The following is an 18,690-nucleotide window of genomic DNA, read 5'->3' on the forward strand; positions in this document are numbered from 1 at the left end:
TTTTTAAAATTTTATTTTATTTTTTGGCTGCGACACACGGCATGTGGAATCTTAGTTCCCTGACCAGGGATCAAACCCGTGCCCCCTGCAGTGGAAGCGTGGAGTCTTAACCACTGGACCTCCAGGGAAGTCCCTGATAAACAATTTTAAAACATTGAAAAATTAAACTCGCTCCCCATATAAATAAGCTCATTTGTAAATGACATTTTGTAGACATGGAGATCAGAATAAAACACTTTTTTAATTTCAAGGGGTTAATTTTTGAGCTCAATCTGATCAGTGTTTAACTTGACTGCTATCCCACTTGTATGTTAGGTACCCTGTGAAGACAACAAGAAACTATGATATAATTTCACATCTGTTTTCAGCTGTTCACGTGGAGGTTGGTTGAGAGCAGAAGCTATGAACCCACCTCCCAATGCCTCGCCACGGACTAACCTACTGTGGTCATTGTCAAGGATGGGAATGCTGTTGGCACTATCCACATCTCCTTATTTTGCTCCATGGCTGACTAGAGCTCCCAATTAAAAAAAAAAAATTCAGGTTGCTTTTTCTCAATTCCATCTAAAGCAGGCAGAAAAATAAAGCCAGTTCAAATGCTGTTCTGGAATATTAATAACTGATACATCATACCTTTGCAATATAATCAATATTACTAGTAAATTAGGTGACAGTGTGATAAGGACTCAGGGGGAGGGGTGTGGATGGATACTGCTTTTGGTGTCCCGTAAATCATGAACTGTCCAGAAGGCCAGCCCTGTATGGGAATATGATTTCGGTTCCAAGGTCCCATGCTCCCTTTGCATAGACATAAAATGATCTCTTCTCCTCTATCCTCCACTCTTTCACACACACATGCACCCATAGATGCAGGCTCTGGGGTGGTTAGATTCTTGGGTTGGTGTCTAACAGTATGACCTTGGGGAAATTATTTAAATTATCTGTGCCTCAGTTTCCCACATATAAATTTGGTACTTACCTCAGAGGGTAGTTGTGAGTGTGACTGCTTAATACTGTGTCTGGCATGTAGTAAGTGCTCAACAAATGTAGTAAAAGCTCAGTAAATGCGAGTTACTGTCATCACCATTGTTACCTTATTTTTGTTGCCATTTGATCCACTGGTGTGGGAAGATCCTTCCTGGCTGACAATATTCTTGGCTAATAAAAGTATTCCATATTATCTGTGTATGACCACCAGTTAAGATTTTATCAAGTTTATTTTCTATAGATAATATTATTAAAGTAGTATAAATAACATTTTTTGTTTCCTGTATGTTCGTGTGTATTTATAAAATTTTATTGAATATGCCTTTTAAACTGCCTATTTTCCCTTTTCCCCATTTGAGAATCACTGGTTTAGAATGTAGATTTGGAGTAATAATAAATTGTTTATTCAGTAATAAATACTTAAATTCATGATGTCTTTTACTGTATCACTTTTAATAGAGTGTTTAATTATTACCCTTTCCCCATTCTCTGTTAAAGATAGACTGTTATTTGGAAAGCTGCTTTGAGGGTCTTAGTTTTGTGTAGGTTACACTGCTTTAATTTCTATAGAGCCATGAAGTTTTCTTTGGTAGCAGTGATTGTTGTGCTAAGTATTACATTTTCCCTGCAGTCCACCACTTTATTTAATATAATGATTTTGCTACCCTGGCACTTAAATCAGTAAATCAGAAGGATATTCCATATTTATCCATAATCACATACTTGTAAATATGATACTTAAAAAAAAAAAAAAAAAAAAAAGAAACTCCTGAGGGGTTTCTCCCTGGGAATCTGATGAGCTTTATTTTCTCCGAAAAATCAGTGTAAGAAAATATCTGCAAGATATGTAATCGTGCAAAATAAACGTGTTAGTGTGTAAGTTGAATGTTCCAGTTTGGCTGCTCTTCTTGTATGATCGGTCCTTTTTGGATTAGAAAGAGACATTGTTTTCAAGAAAGAATCTTTGCGGTATTAGAAGATTTTGATAATCATGAATCTTTTGAGTGTAATAAAATCTGGGAAAGTATGAATGTGGGTAGAGGTTACATACTTTTGGAAGGTCTTTATTTTTTTAAATTTTTCCTTATTTATATTTCTCTGAACTTGTCAACTTCTTTGAGATTAGTCACTAAATGTTATCCCTGAATGGAATCCACATTCTGTCAGTAACATCTGCATTTTCTCTGTGACTTAAAGAAGAAATTTCTCTGGTCTCTGATATCTTACAGTCAAATAAATCTTTATTTTTTCTTTTAGGTTTCTCATAAAGTATTAATATTTTCTGTAATATAGAATAAATTATTCATAGCTTTTTGTGTATAGTCATTTGGTGCTCATATTTAAAAGCTAGTTTTCAAAACACATTAAAGTCAGTATGGTTCATATAAGAAAAGCTCTGTCACCTGCTCTTCTATTGTAGATGCTCTAACAACACTAAAAACAGCCTTGGATCTGGAGCAGATACCTTCTAGGGTAGCGGTGACCCGCCTTATTCAGGCATGTGCCTTGAAGGGTGATACAGAAAGCATACAAGACATTCAGAAGTTGGTAAATGGACTGGAAGATTCAATTGGACTTTCCCGTATGGTTTTCATCAATAACATTGCTTTGGCACAAATAAAGAAGTGAGTATTTTCGAGCTTTCTTTTTCTCCATTGGATACTGGAAGGAACGTTATCTCAAATCCCACCTTTTAAAAAACTAGGGTATTAGAAACCGTATCAACTACAGAGGAAGTATTGATGCCAGTTGCTGATTATTCTATAGCTATCAGGGAATAATTATATGTTAACAAACTATGTTTTAGCTTTATATTAAATCTTAAACAACATTTATCAAAATTTTCAAATTCATAAAACTTGCTTCACGGTTGGTAACTTTTCTCATTCATACATTCCAGGCCGTTGTTGAAACACTTGGTTGCAAAAGTGAAAAATAAGTTCATTTGAATGTCAGCAACACTTGAAGGTGACACTCTAACAGAACATAGTGAAAGGGAAAGCCCAGCAAGCTTGTTAAAAATACACATTTCCATCTTCCCCACCCTCCTACCCATCCACCCCTGTCAACACACATCCACACAAAGGGAGGTATTTAGAGATGATTCTCATGCCACCATTTCTAGATTCCTTGTTGAGAATCACTACTGTAGAAGTAAATAAGAACTAGATTTTTATTAACCTCACTAGCAAAGTTAAAGATTCATGGAGGGTAATTATGGAGTTGACATTTTTCATGCTTTTAGAAAAAAATGTTCTTTAGCAGTTAATCCTACATACATTTAATGGGTTGTGATATGAAAATGTCATGTTGGTTTTTACAGGGGTTTTTGTTCCTCTTTCTTTGGGCAGAGAAGAGGTTTTGTTTTGTTTTTCACCCTTTTAAAACTATTTCCCCAGATAGAACTTTAAACTTTTCCTTTAATAAGAAAATGTGATTATTTTAAGTTAGAAGATCCAGAAAATTATCCAAGTCTTTGTTGCTGCACACGGGCTTTCTCTAGTTGTGGCGAGCAGGGGCTACTCTTAATTGCAGTGCGCAGGCTTCTCATTGCGGTGGCTTCTCTTGTTGCGGAGCATGGGCTCTAGGCGCACGGGCTTCAGTAGTTATGTCACGCAGGCTTCAGTAGTTGTGGCTCACAGGCTCTAGAGCACAGTCTCAGTAGTTGTGGCGAACGGGCTTAGTTGCTCGGCGGCATGTGGGATCTTCCCAGCCCAGGGCTCGAACCCGTATCCCCTGCATTGGCAGGCAGATTCTTAACCACTGCGCCACCAGGAAGCCCCTGGATGAAGTTTTAAATGTTACCATATAAACGGAGTTTTATATGAGGCCGAGAATGTGTTTTTATTCACTATTAAATAATTCTCTAACTAAAACCTGTAAGAAAAATTTATTGTAATGGCGTACTCATTTTTAGAGAATTCTTGTTTTAGGTAATAATTCCAACATAAAATTGATTATTTGGATTTCGAGTGCCATATCATAACTAAAGTATCAATTAAAGAGCACCTTAACCAAAAAGATAGTCATAAAGATAAGTTTTTATCATAACTTGTTACATAAGGCCATGTAATTAATTTTTTAAAATGAAAAGTGTGAAGATACTTTTTTCTGAGAATTTTAGTATAAATTGAATATTTTTCAAATGTTATATATTACCTGACAAAAACAAATTGTAGTGACTGTGGGTTGAGAGACATGAAAATATACCTTTTGAAGACATCATCAGCATTTTTTTTTTTCATCAGCATTTTTAAGAATCCTGAGATGTAATACATTATCTTTACTTCATGCAGTAGTGACCAGTGCAGATTATAATGCCCGAGTTATATAGCATTTAAACAAGTTTTCATTTTACATCCAAACAGCTACAGAATCAAATCTTTGAGATACAATAATTTTTTAAGTTACCGTCTTTAATTCTTACTCTATATAGTTGTTTGATCTTGTCTCTAGAGCAATTTTTTAAAATAAGCAGCTACTTCAGTTACTGTAGCATGAAGCACCCGGTGATTGCTTTTGCCACCTAAATGTGATTGGGTTCAACTTGCATAGTGTTTTTTATCTGGTTAATTGTAAATATATTTCCTTTTTTTCCTAAAGTGCTTGCATGTGTGAATCCCAAAGTACTCATACTGAAACTGCCTACAATATTAATACTAAAGCAAATATTTCCTTATAATTTATTTTACTTTCTTTTACAGCAATAACATAGATGGTGCAATAGAAAACATTGAAAATATGCTTACTTCAGGGAACCAAACCATGGAACCTCAGTACTTTGGCTTGGCATACTTATTCCGAAAAGTCATAGAGGAGCGGTTGGAACCAGCACTTGAAAAGAGTAAGTTAGCTGTTCTAGCCAAAGAACACAGAAGCACTTTTTCTCTCTAGTGAGTCTGGACTGACTTTCTTTGGTGGATGAGTTAGTTATACCACTGTTTAAATGAAAGATTTTTCTTACCTGTCATTTTTTTCAGTAAGCATCATGGCGGAGAGAATGGCCAATCAGTTTGCAATTTACAAACCTGTCACCGATCTTTTCCTTCAGCTTGTGGATTCAGGCAAGGTGGATGATGCCAGAGCTCTCCTACAGGTAATGACCCACCACACATGGAGCAGTGGGGCTTGTGGCTTGTGAGAAGTCAGTTGAGAAATTACTAGACTCAGGTGTGTGGTAGAATACCGGAAATGAAGTGTGGTGCTGCCTGCACATTTAAATTTGAACGTGAATCAAGGTTACATGACAGGGACTGGATTGTAAGTTACAGGTTGCTGGTTTTAAAGATGCCAAATCGGACTAGAAATGTCTTTAGCTTTGAGTGGGGGTGGGGGAAGACATGTTTTGCCAAAATGATTTAAAGACAAATGTTTCTGTGCAGACAGGTAATGCAAAGCAATTCCTTTGATTTCCTAGTTTAATTTCTCTAACGCTCTATAAATACCGTGCATCGCCATGGCAACACAGTTTGCAAACAAAAAGTAGGGAATGTTTGTTTTTCAAGTACAGCTTTTCTTGAATACTCAAACATTCTCAGTGCCTTATTCAAGATTTATTAAGAATTTGCTTTCTATTCACTTGTGTGTCACAGACACATTAAATGACAAATGCAGGTCTCTGTGGCCCGCACTCTCTCAGTTAAATTAGCAATCTTCAGGGAAGGAGACAACTGCATTCATGCCATTTTAACAGCACTAAATATAAAGCCGCGCGCCAAGTGCCGAGAGAACGGTGGGTGATCGTAGCTGCCACTGGTAATGTACACAAACAGGCACCGCCCGGGAGCCCCTTCCCAGCAGGTGGCAGTCAAACAGTCACCGTGATCCCGCCAGCGGCTGTGTTTGTATAGACTCCCTGTGTCAAATTGAGGCCTGGGACCAATTTCTGGTAGTAAATAGTAATAGTATTATATTCACTTAACGTTTTTGCAAGCTGCGACACCTCTTAAGTAGTAGATAGGGAAGGTAAAACTGTACTCATTTGCTGGAGCTCTACTTTTGATCCTTAAAGTTCATGTAGTTTGACAGTAGAATCCAAGCCATTTTTTAAAGGAATTCCTGAGAAATTTCTGTGTTAACATTTTTGTAAAAAGTGTAAATTGACACTGCCTCTAAGGCTTTTTTACTTTTGTTCTGGGAGAGAGAGAAATGCTAGTTGAGAATTTTCTTGTTTGGTTTGGTATGTTTACCTTTTATCTTGAAAAGAATAAATTCTAATGCTTTATGTTTCTGTGTACAAACCTAAGTGTACCCACTCAGGGTATATGCATGTCTAGCTGGACGTGTGATAGTATTCATTCAGCTTTAACACATTATTGTGATAGCTCTTTAGGAAGCCACACTTGGTATTTCATTTACCAGCTTGGTGATCAAGGCTCTTCTTAGCGAGCAGTCCAGAGTGGGAGACAGTGGGGATGTGGCAGCCGCCTTCAGAGCTGCATGTACCCACAGTGGCCTGTCGAGGGCTCTTGGCGACAGCCGAGTGTTGCTGTAACAGCTGTCTTTTCATTTTTATCCCTTCAGTAGACTGAGGTTTCAGATGATAAACCCTTTACCCATTCTTTACCTGCTTGTCAAACAGTAAAAGATTATTCTTGCTGTAGTGAAAAATACTTTATTCACAGATGTCGAAAGCATCAGTTTATAGTGTAAATGTTCTGTGTGTCCCCAAAAGTTCTTTTTATACTAGTCATTTTAGTATTGACAGTGTTTTAAAGCTTTGAAAGAGCAATGTGCTTTTAGAAACTTAAGAGAATGACATCTGTGATGAGTGTAAACTAAAATAATGTCTTGCCATATTTGATTTTACTGTAGCATCTAAGATGGGATAGACACTTGATTTATCTGGTCTGTCATATAAACTTTTTTTTTTTTTGAGTTTAACTTTTGTCTCTTTCTCAAGCACTGGCTGTCTATCGCAATGAAAGCCTTTTATAAAATAGAGAGATTGAAATCAGTCCTTTTGTATGCATAAGTGTAGGTAATTATACTTTAAAGAGAACTTGCTTTGTACATTTTAATTTTTATAAAGAAACGAGCAGTTATCTCCCTGACACCTTATTAAATGTATAATTAACCTTATGATCCCTAGCTCACTTGTGAATGCTTGGCAGTATAATTGGAGGGGAATAGTGTTTCTTTTTTCCCTCTTTCTTTGCAGTCCTAAACCTCATTCTGTGGTTATGGAAGCGTTGGTTGAATTTTTCCCTTTGCTTTTTAAACAGACCTTATACTTGCAGCGCCAAGGACAACATGCACGAAAGCCTGGCCTAGCTTGCACTTGTTTTCTTTTTTCTTGCCTTAAAAAACATTGGTCGACTGTTAGACCTTCCTGTTGGTAATGATACATTACTGTATTATTGTGAACTTTCTTAACTGGAAATATTCACCTTTGTCTGCTTGTTTATCAAAAACCTTCACTTACCAAATAATGTTTCAATTTTTAGAGATGTGGTGCAATTGCTGAACAAACCCCAATTTTCTTGGTGTTCTGTATTAGGAATTCTCGGAGACCCGGAAAGGTACGGTGCTATTGTACTTGCTGACAAATCAATAATGCTATGAGCTAGTCTTGTTCAAAGGTATTGAGTATCATGTAAGAGCTTATCAGTTCAGGACCTTTTCTAAAAATACTATAGAGATTGAACACTTGCTGGCCTGTGCTTGTTTACTTCTTTAGATGTTGATGCAGAGTCAGTTCTGGCTCCTTGGTTGTATTGGAAATGCAAAACAAGTTCATGCAGTGAATTCTCTATCCTTGTAGTTATGCATTGAGCCCCAAGGAAGGGCCCTTAGAAATGTAAGAAACAAATCCCGTAGCTTGGGTCACTGGGTAAGTTTCACAGTGCAGAGCACTGCTGAGGGAGACACCTACTGCAGAGTGTCTCCTGTCAGGTGGCTCAGGTGGAAACCATGAGGTAGATGAACCCGTTAGCTTTAAAACTGGTATGTGCCACAGATTCATGTTCTCAGTTTGTACAGTTACCTTATTTACACTAAAAGGTATGTGTGTATGTGTGAAACAGAGCCAAGTCTTATTTTTGATGTTTAAAAAAAAAAAAAAGAATAAAAGCATATTTCAAAAATTTTTTTTAGATTCGATTTTACATGGTGAGTGGGCACCAGAAACCCTGTTCTTAGTTTATTTGGGCATATTATGAAGTTTTAAACTGGGCACCAATTGTAATGTTTGTTTTATGTGAAGCATTTAGGTTGTTTCCAACTCTGGGAGGTCTAGTTTTCCTTAATTTTCACATACTTCCCCCACACATACACACACTTTAAAAAAAATTTTACCTAATTGCACTTTTTATCTCTGACTCATGTATTTATTTACAACAAACATCATTTAGAAAATATTTAGTTGTCCTTTTTTTCCTTTCAAAGAGACTGTATAAAATGGTGTAGTATTTGCAGATAACCTACCACACATCACCTGTATACTTTAAATCATCTCTAGATTACTTGTAATACCCAATACAGTGTGAATGCTATGTAAATATTTGTAGCAAATTCAATGTTTGCCTTTTTGGACTTTCTGGATTTTTTTTTTTTTTGGTCCGTGGTTGGTTGAATCCACAGATTCAGAACCCACTGGATACAGGGGGCCGACTGTACTAAGATATACAAAAGGGAAAATAGTCCATTAAATTGAATAGGCAGTTCTGTTGTGCTATTGTCAGGTTTTTTGGGTATAATGTCCATATATCAGTGTTTTATTTCACTGTTCTTTTGAGTCATGGTAATGTTACCTATATTTAATTTTCTAGGCACCAACTGTGAAGTCTTTGTTAGAACTGATTCCTGAATTAACTGAAAAGGAAGAAGCATACACTTCCATCATGAAAAGCTATGGTAATAAGTTTAATCTGACTTCATTATTTAAGTGATTTAAATATTTGTAGTATAGTCAACTAAGTCTTCAGCTCAAAGGCAATAATCCTAAATATCAGAGAATTGCTTATGGTACAAAATTTATTTAGTCTTAGGATATGTTTTAAAACTATTTAAGAAAAATACGAAATTATTCATATAGTGTTAACGTAAAGTATCTCTGAGCATCTTTTGAGGGGCCCTGATTTGTTGAGTAAGATCCCAGCTTCCTGGAAGGACTTGGAAGTCCACTTGGGTGTACACATTGGGAACCAATCCAGTCTCTCCAAGATGTTATGGAAAAACCTGAACGAACTTTTTGGCCAACCCAATACAATGTAAAATGGGTACATATTTGAGACTGCCACTTGACTTGCTTTCATAGTGGGTGATGCTGAATGAGAGGCGTGGGGAAGAAAGGGCGGAGCTTGCCTGTTTACTCCTTCAGTGGCCTACCTACTCCTTTGAAATAACAAACACCTTAATTAAAAAGTGAGCCCCAAGGTTTTAGCTACAGTCACAACTGAAATTCTAGTTTTTTAAGCAGTTTCCTCCCTGATTGCCAGGCAATCACACATGAAAGGGAACCAGTCTAAAGTGTCCTCAGTAATCAAGATGAATGTTAGGATTTGTAAATTATGATCCCCTGTCCATCTGACACCCACTGATTTGCTCACTTGAGGCAATGGGTAAATAAAGAGTTGCTTTGTCGATTTTATTGTTGGCAGGACACCAGACTGAGCAATCAGAATTCTCCATTTTTCTACCCTTATGAATGGGACATGATATATTTCAAAATACTGCTATAATCATAAAGTTTCTTAAAGTTTCGTTTGAGGAATTGGCAGATATTAAATAATAACTAAGATGAAGTAGTGTAAAACGGCGTAAAATTACTATTAAATTGTGTAATCCCACTTGGGAATTGGGAGAGAGAAGAGCAGGGAAATCAGGAAGTTTTAGTAAAAGGGAAAATATTAAAATTTTTGCGAATCAGCCACAAGTAGAAAGCCAGCTAAACTTAGCCCCTAGGCTACTTCATCATCCAATTAAGTGAAATATTAGTGTAACTTGTATAGATGTATGTAGATTTTTTAATGTATATTAATGTATATAAAATTTTTTTTGGTCATTGTAGCTAACTGTATTCCTCATTTGCTTATTTTGCTTATTAGGATAAGAGAATATATGGAAAGTCTTTTGGTGTTGTTTAGCTGCTGATCTTGATGTTGGTGTAGACACAGACTTCCACATAATTTATTTTACACACTCCTCTCCACAGAAGTCCCTGGATTAGCTTAATTTCAAAGTGTGGTTTTAAGCAGAAGAAGGTTGAATGGTGTGTGCTTACTTTATGATTGAAGACTTCAGTTTGTGGTCACTTTAACTAGCATGGGTCTTTAAAATAGCTGTATTTGTCATTTTCCTTCTCTTTCATAGCGGGTGATGCTGAATGAGAGGTGTGGGGAAGGAAGGGCAGAGCTTGTAGATTATGAATGCTGAAGGTAGTTAAGTATCCGTTTGCTTTGGGATAAAGGGATCCAGGAGTCCCTGAATGGCTAAGTGTTTTGGGAAAAGAAGAAGATAGGTTGGCTTTATCTGTGATTAATATGTTTTTCTCTAGTCTTGGACAGTGATGTCGCATCTGCTAAAGCACTATATGAAAATTTGACTGCGAAGGATGTAAAATTGAATGATCTGTTTCTAAAGCGTTACGCAGTTTTGCTGAAGAATGCTGGAGAGTCTGTCCCTTTCACTGAACCCCCTGTGAGTATTTCTTAATTAAGAGGGGGAAAAAAGTACCTCTAAAGATTTGTGTGTGCTTCATAATAATGTATAAAAAATAAGTTGAATACTTAATTATATGAGGATTAAATCTCTGTGAAGGATCCTCCAGAGAGGGCTTCGGGAACTGAACAGTCATGCCATGGGTTTGGCTGCAGGAGAACATAGCCCTCTGGGGCTGAGGTTTAAAATACAAGGTCAGTCTCAGACCTTCAACTGTAGGTATGAATTTATCAAACGTCCTTGGGGCAGTTCCCTCTTCATTTCAACTTGAAATAGGGTTTAATGGCCTGTATTTCAATAGCTAAGCATATTATGTCACTGTTAATTACTTGTTCATTTCCATTTTAAGTAAGTTGGGTTTTCTTTTATTTATTTATTTATTTATTTATGACTGTGTTGAGTCTTCGTTTCTGTGCGAGGGCTTTCTCTAGTTGCAGCGAGCGGGGGTCACTCTTCATCGCGGTGCGCGGACCTCTCACTATCGTGGCCTCTCTTGTTGCGGAGCACAGGCTCCAGACGCGCAGGCTCAGTAATTGTGGCTCACGGGCCCAGTTGCTCCGTGGCATGTGGGATCTTCCCAGACCAGGGCTCGAACCCGTGTCCCCTGCATTGGCAGGCAGATTCTCAACCACTGCGCCACCAGGGAAGCCCAGTTGGGTTTTCTTTATCTAGGATTTTTTTTTAATTGAAATATAATTGACAACATTATATTAGTTACAGCTATACAACATAATAACTCGATATTTGTATATATAGCAGAATGATCACCACAATAAGCCCAGTTAACATCTGCCACCATGCATAGTCACAAAAGAAAAATTTTTTTCTTGGGATAAAAACTTTCAAGATCTGCTCTCCCAGCTGTTTTCAAATATACAATCCAGTATTATTAACCATAGTCACCGTGCTGTACATTGTATCCCCTTGACTTACCCATTTTATAACTGGAAATTTGTGCTGTTTGAACCCCTTTACCCATCTTCCTCCTCCTCAAACCTGCCCCCACCGGCCTCAGGCAACCACTGATCTGTTCTCTGTATCCATGAGCTCAGTTCTGTTTGTTTGTGTTTTTCAGATTCCAGATGTAAGTGAGATCATACAGTGTTTATCTTCTTCTGTCTGACATATTTCACTTAGCATAATACCATCAAGGTCCATCCATGTTGCAGATGACAAGATTTCATTTTTTTAACGGCTGGATAATATTCCTCTGTGTGTGTGTGTGTGTGTGACATTTTCTTTATCCTTCATCCATCGATGGACATTTAGATTGTTTCCATGTCTTGGCTATTGTAAATGCTGCAGTGAGCCTGGGGGAGCATATATCTTTTTTGAATTAGTGTTTTCATTTTCTTTGGATGAATACCCAAAAGTGGAATTGCTAGATCATATGTTAGTTTTATTTTTAATTTTTCGAGGAACCTCCATACTGTTCTCCGTAGTGGCTGCACCATTTACATTCCCACCAACAGTGCACAAGGGCTCCTTTTTCTCCATATCTTCGCCAACATTTGTTATTCCTAGTCTTTTTGATAATAGATATTCTAACAGGTGTGAAGTGATATCTCACTGTGTTTTTTATTTGTATTTCCCTGATTATCAGTGATGTTGAGCAACTTTTCGTGTACCTGTTGGCCATCTGTAGTTCCTCTTTGGCCACATGTCTGTTCAGTTCCCCTGTTGCTATTGAGTTACATAAATTCTTTGTATATTTTGACTATTAACCCCTTATCAGCTATATATGTTTACAAATATTTTCTCCCATTCAGTAGGTTGCCTAGGAAATTTTGTCTTACTTTGCTTTGTTTAATAAGAGAAATCATGCGTGCAAAATTCCTTTTTATTGTTTCATTGAACTGAAAGTCACTAAAACATGTTTATTTCAAACCCCTCGACCTTGCATACCCAGGTGTAAGTACCTGCATGCACTTGCCCATGCACACACACAGCAGAGGCTCCTGGTGCCTTAGTTAATTCTCAGTTGGGGGCCCTTGAACTGGTGATTTCGTGAAACAGAGGAGTGCTGAAGCTTGAGGAGACGGCAGCTGCTGTGGGCCCAGCAGTCTTTGCTACCAGTTTGCAGTACTTTATGTTTTTAAGCTTTGTACCATCACCTCTTGCTGGTAACTTTTACCTGTAACTTCCCTCCCTTTTTTTTTTTCTCTACAGGAAAGCTTTGAATTTTATGCAAAGCAGCTAAAGGAGTCAAAGGAAAACCCTTTGTGAAGCAAGCCGGCACTACTTTGTTTTGTGTGTATTTGTGATTCTGTGTCTAAAATGTTACTTTTTAAATGTATTTGAGAGGACAAAATAAACAAATGAAAAGTTACTTTGTTTATGTACTTTTATTTATTCATAATATATGATAATCAACATCTTATTGACAATAACTGTGTATACTAAGTCACTAGGCCTCTTTGGGTTTTGCCTACAGTGTAGGTCTGTGGCATTTTCCTTGAGGCTCCTGGTGTAAAAAGCCATAGTTTTTCAAGGTTCTTCTCCCATTTGACTTTTCAGATTCCCAGCTCTGATTTCATTTATTATTTTCATAAAAAGATTGTTCCTTTAGTTAAGACTTGCTTGTCAGTATTGTTTATCTGAAAAATTTTGGAGCTGGACAAAATGATGCCTAGTGGGCTTTCTAATGCTTAATATTCTATGAAGTAACAATTCTTTATTACTGTAAAGCCCTGCGTGCTTTTCCAGTTTTGTAAAATGTTGGCGCCAGAAGGCATCCCAGGAGTCATCAAATCCAGCGCTCTTCATTTCCCAGTGAGAAGCTACGACTCAAAGAGACTTGTTTGGTCAGGGTGCTCCCTCCATGCCTTCCCTTCTACCGCGGAGGCTCCCACAAACCTCTGTTCACTGGAGTCTCCAAAACTGCATCTGAGTGTGAGTTTGATCATGAAGTAAGGGCAATGCATTTCCTTCGTCTTGGTTTCAGGTCTTCATCAGCACAAGCTACACCCTACACTGGACTTGTTACTTCATACCGCATATCAGTGAATATGTGAGTAAGCATATGAAGGAGTGAAACCTCTGTTTGTATTCAGTTTTATCAAAGTTATCCTCAAATTGGCCTTCGTGCCTGTTAATATCTATACTGTAAATAGTTACTATGAAAGAATTTAAGATGGGTAGTCAAGACAGTTTACCATCTTAATGTAATGTTAACCTGTTTGGGGACTATATTATTTAAAAAGTTGAAAATGCGTTGTTGAGAGTTATCCCCACTTTGGTGTATCCCTTGTTCATTTGAAATCGGTGATTAGCTACTGTTTTGGTTTCAGTGAGGTTACTTGGTTCCCACCATTTACGTGAAGGGAGACCTTGCCTTGGGGAGTAAGCCAGCCTCACACTGTATGCCGCTAACCTGTGTCTTGTGGGATCAACCATTCTGCATCTACAGCCTGCAGATGGCATGAGAGGGAGGGTTGATGGAGGGAAGCCAAAAAATAAATGTCATCGTGGCATCAACCATGAGTTAGACCTAAGGAATAGGGCTCGGCCAGTGCCGAGTCCCAGCCTAGAAGACTTAGTAAAGCTTTCCTTTGTGTACTCCTCAGGTAGGTGCAGGACCTGTACGTGTTGTTTTGACACTACCTGATTTACCATGAACCTCACTCCATTAGGGCTTCCACTGAAGCAGGCTTTATATTTTGTAGTTATGCCAACCATAAGATAGTTGAGCTAAATTTTATTGATAGTCATTGAATTAGGTCTCTAAGATGAGGAACAACCTTGGGGCATAATCTGGACTTCCCAGTTATCTTTAGGGAAGCTCAGAGTACAATCTCATTTGCATGAAGTGACTCCAAGCCAGCCTTGTATACGGACTCTGGTAAAATGTGGGTCTAGTGCAGAGGAAATAGATATAAATCCCTCGATGAGCTTTCTACTGCTTAATAACATTTCTAGCATTCTGAACAGCAGGCTGGACCATTCAATATATTACATACATTAAAGAACTATCAAGTCATGCATCTGTAACACTGTATTGGCTTCCTGTTTTGAATGTAAATATTTAACATGTAATCATTGTATATTCTAGGTGAGCTTACGAATGCTTTCTAAATATGTAATAGCAAAATTGAAATAAATAGAAATATAAACACAATTATAGCAGCACTCAGTGGTACCTTTTAGATTCAAATTATAAGCAAACAGCTAATTCTAAAAAGTAAATGTCATTATAAACTTTGGGAAGGTACAGTGTTTTATATGTAATTGTATGTTCGTGTATTTAAACCTAATAATTTCAATGTGAAATGCTTTGAATAAATTGTATTCCAGCAACCTGTGGGCTTCTTCGTTTTTATCTTATTAAATTTTTATATAACCACTTTAAGCCATTTCAAGGACTTGAGTCTTAAAATTTTTAATTAAAAATCGTGTGGTGGCCACTATTATGGCCGGAATTTCCTTGTTTTAAATGGTGTACAGGTTGTGAGCGGGGGAACCAGGGAAGTCACTGCTTATCTGTTTTAAGGACAGACAGATACTCAGTGTGAGATCTCTGAGGTACAAAGTTGGCAAGAATTAGAGTTGGGTGTGTGGTGAATGACACTTAAAAGGGAGGGGGTTTTATCTTGCGTTAAGTGTCAGGCGGAGGGCGCATTTTACAGCTGCACGGGTGAGTGGGCTCCACTCCACCAGGGCTGTCTGCAGCACGCTCCCGTCTTCCTCCTGTCCTCGCTTGTGCATGCTCACGGAGGCCGCTTCAGTGTCCCCTCTCCCACCTGGAATACTAATTGTTCTCTCTCCAGGGCCCACCTGAAGCCACTTGAAAGCACAGCAGGTACCAACCGCAAAGGTTGTAAACTCCCTGAGGATCAGTTCTTTGTCTCCTGTCTGTGTGTCCCCAGCTTAGCACATTCATGAGTTGTCAGTGGTCAGTTCTGTGGGTTCTACCATGTGTCAGGTGCCCCTCTTGCCTGATATACACGGTGAGGAAACTTAGGGAAGTTAATTTGCCCAGAATCACAGCGATAATATCACACAGCCAGGACTTTGAGAGTCATGTACTTACTATGAGGTTACAAAAAAAACCGATGGAATCCAGCCTAAACTCAGTTAAAAATCCAGTTAATGGTCAAATTGGAATCTCTAAACTATAAGAATATTTTTTAAAAACCTTTCACATTAATACAAGTGTTCACAGTCTCTGGATGGTAGCACTGTATTTTCTTCCAGTTAATCAAATACCCAGTGCCTGGCGTAATCACTGAGTTTTCAAGTTCCAATAAATTATTAAGCAAGCTTTATATTGCAAATTGTTCTTCCCGGTACAGTTTATTTCTCCAGTCTGTCTGCAGTGTGTGTGCTGTGCACATTTTTTCTCATGTCTTCGAGCAAACAATATACACTTAATATTTGCCTTTTTGAAAAACCAGTATTTGTAGTTTCTGTAAGTGAAAGCAACATTCCTGAAGTATGGTCGAACTAGTAGCTGTAGGGGATACAAAATCATGGTAATTTATCACTTTGCTGTTGTACAATCATGAGCTTGAGTGTTTCCAATAGAAACGTATCCTGCTTTCAGGCTTGTGGACTTTACAAAGCCCACATTATGCAGCCTTGGTACAAATAAAATAGCTGCATTAGCAAATTCAAAATAGGCACTTGTCTTTTTTTTTTTTTTTTTTTTTTGCATGAAATAAACATCATCAGGTCCAGGTAGAGCAAAAAAACACTTAACCAACTTCAGATCTACCATCTCTGCACATTCATTTGGACAATGGTTGGCTCTTGGGATCCATGTTTCGAGAGTTCACTAGAGAATAGATCTCACCAACCCTGCCCCCTGTGTGCACTTGCTGAGATTCTCTTAATTATTTACTTGTTTTTGTAGTTTCCTCCCCCAAGAACTTGTGCTCTCCCAGTGCTCTGCAGCCCCACCAGTTAGAACAGCCTGGCACTGATAGGTGCCCAATGAGCATCACTGATTGAATCAATGGGCACATCACCTGTCCCCCTTTCCAAGGCATGTTCTTTCTGAGATGTATGGTTTGTGTGCATTGGGGGATTTCTTCCTCACACACAAATGTCTTTACAGGAGATAGAGGTGCCACTTTTTAGCTCAGAGCTAGGATATTGGGGGTTGAGAGCTGAGAAGTCTTTCAAACCCTGTGTGCCCACATGTTAGCATTTCCGGATTTGCTGCCAGGAGGAAGAGGGCTCTCAAATGTGTGATGAAATCAGACAACCTCAAGCTGAGTGCAAGCACAGTGCAAGAGTGGAATCAACAAAAACAAAGCTTCATTTTTAACATGGGGCCATAGAGCTTTTTAGAGTTTGGGGGGAAAAGGAACACCTCCAGTTTTACGAAAAGACAAGACCACCGCACGAACGATAACTGTGAGGACTATTACATGGAAAGCTGAGAAGTGTTATCCATCCTTTGAGTTGGTGTATTAAAATCTTAACCCACCGCTTAAAACATCATTGTTTTAACTATTAGCTGCTAACACCACATGCACGGCTGTTCCCGGGCCACCACCAGAAAATGGGCTGTGCTCCATCTGCCTGCCTCCGCCCAGGCTGTCTCAGGCAGACCATGGAAAAAAGACAGGATATTGCTCTTTCCCCTGGCCAGTTTAGAAGAACCAATTGTTTTATCAAAAACAAATGACAGATGAGATTTGAATTACCTAGTTTAGACTATTTGCAAATAAGGATGCTTTCTTTCAGGCATGAGCATGGGATGTATTTTCCAAATAAGCACAGATCCACCAGTAAGATGCTTCCTCACTCCTGCATCCTAGCCTCCCATTCCCTCGCTCTCTTCCTCGGAGTCTGCTCGGTGCTCCAGATCCATGACTGGACCCAAAGGAGAGTGGCTCAGGGCAGCTGTGCTAAACTCTGCCAAGTGACTAATGTGCGTCTCAGTAGAATCCCCTATAGCCCCAGGTCTGTAGTTAACACTTGGATTGGTGTAGCTTTAAATAGCACTGCTGCTAGCTGTTTCATCTGGGATCAAAACAAGAGCGTGGAAGAAAAGAAGAAAACAAATGCAAGATCTACTTCTCTGAGCCTGACCAGGGAGATCAACTTGACCAAGGGCATGATTGTGTCTTAAATAATCTTTATAGGAACGGAAGCCGTTTAAAAAAATCACCTCAGGAAATATTTGAGTTAATATAGGTAATTATTTTCTGCTTAATTAAAATTTCCCCGTCAGTAGCACAACTTGAAATTGGAGGGCTTAAAATGCCAATTTCAAAACCTTTACCTGTTGACCAAGGGCCTGCAAACTACAGCCTCAGGCCAAGTCCAGCACGCTCCCTGTTTTCATAAATAATGTTTCACTGGGACACAGCCACACCACCCATACTTCAGAGTTTTCTGGGTCGCCTTCACACTGCGACAGCCAACATGGGTATTTGCGACAGACTATATGGCCTGCAAAGGAAATATTTACTATCTGACCCTTAATGGGAAAAGCTTGCAACCCCTGCTTTTTTTTTTTTTCAATTGAAATATAGTTGATTTACAATATTGTGTTAGTTTTTGGTGTACAGCAAAGTGATTCATTTATATATATATATATTTTTTAAGGTTATTTTCCATTAGAGGTTATTACAAGATATTGCATATAGTTTTCTGTGCTATATAGTAAATCCTTGTTGCTTATCTATTTTATGTGTAGTAGTTTGTATCTGCTAATCCCATAGTCCTCATTTATACCCCCCCCCCTTCCCCTTTGGTAACCATAAGTTTGTTTTCTATGTCTATGAGTCTGTTTCTGTTTTGTATATAGGTTCATTTGTATTATTTTTTAGATTCCACATGTAAGTGATATCATGTAATGTTTGTCTTTCTCTGTCTGACTTACTTGACTTAGTATGATATTCTCTAGGTCCATCTGGGCTGCTGCAAATGTTACCAGAGTGGGACCCCCTTCCGAGGCCCAAGAGTGGGCTCTCGTATAACACTAGGATGTGAATTGTCTGAGGAGACACACGGACTGACAAAGCAAAAGACTTTATTGAGAAGGGCCGCCTGGGTGAAGAACAGCAGGGTAAGGAAACCCAGGAGAACTGC

The 18,690-nt window shown here is 38.4% G+C and overlaps 1 protein-coding gene across 1 annotated transcript in view; it reads left to right on the plus strand.

The window, feature by feature from the left end:
- Positions 1–12,976, plus strand: part of LRPPRC (leucine rich pentatricopeptide repeat containing) — a 111,206-nt gene extending 98,230 nt beyond the window's left edge. The window contains exons 32-38 of the mRNA XM_059943451.1: positions 2,408–2,612; positions 4,692–4,831; positions 4,968–5,083; positions 7,434–7,508; positions 8,757–8,841; positions 10,484–10,626; positions 12,817–12,976. Coding sequence (XP_059799434.1) covers positions 2,408–2,612; positions 4,692–4,831; positions 4,968–5,083; positions 7,434–7,508; positions 8,757–8,841; positions 10,484–10,626; positions 12,817–12,873 — 821 coding nt within the window. The 3' untranslated portion in view covers positions 12,874–12,976. The remainder of the gene's footprint in view (positions 1–2,407; positions 2,613–4,691; positions 4,832–4,967; positions 5,084–7,433; positions 7,509–8,756; positions 8,842–10,483; positions 10,627–12,816) is intronic.
- Positions 12,977–18,690: the final 5,714 nt, after the last annotated feature.

Source organism: Balaenoptera ricei, chromosome 13 (assembly GCF_028023285.1).
Source record: "Balaenoptera ricei isolate mBalRic1 chromosome 13, mBalRic1.hap2, whole genome shotgun sequence".
Taxonomy (NCBI): domain Eukaryota; kingdom Metazoa; phylum Chordata; class Mammalia; order Artiodactyla; family Balaenopteridae; genus Balaenoptera; species Balaenoptera ricei.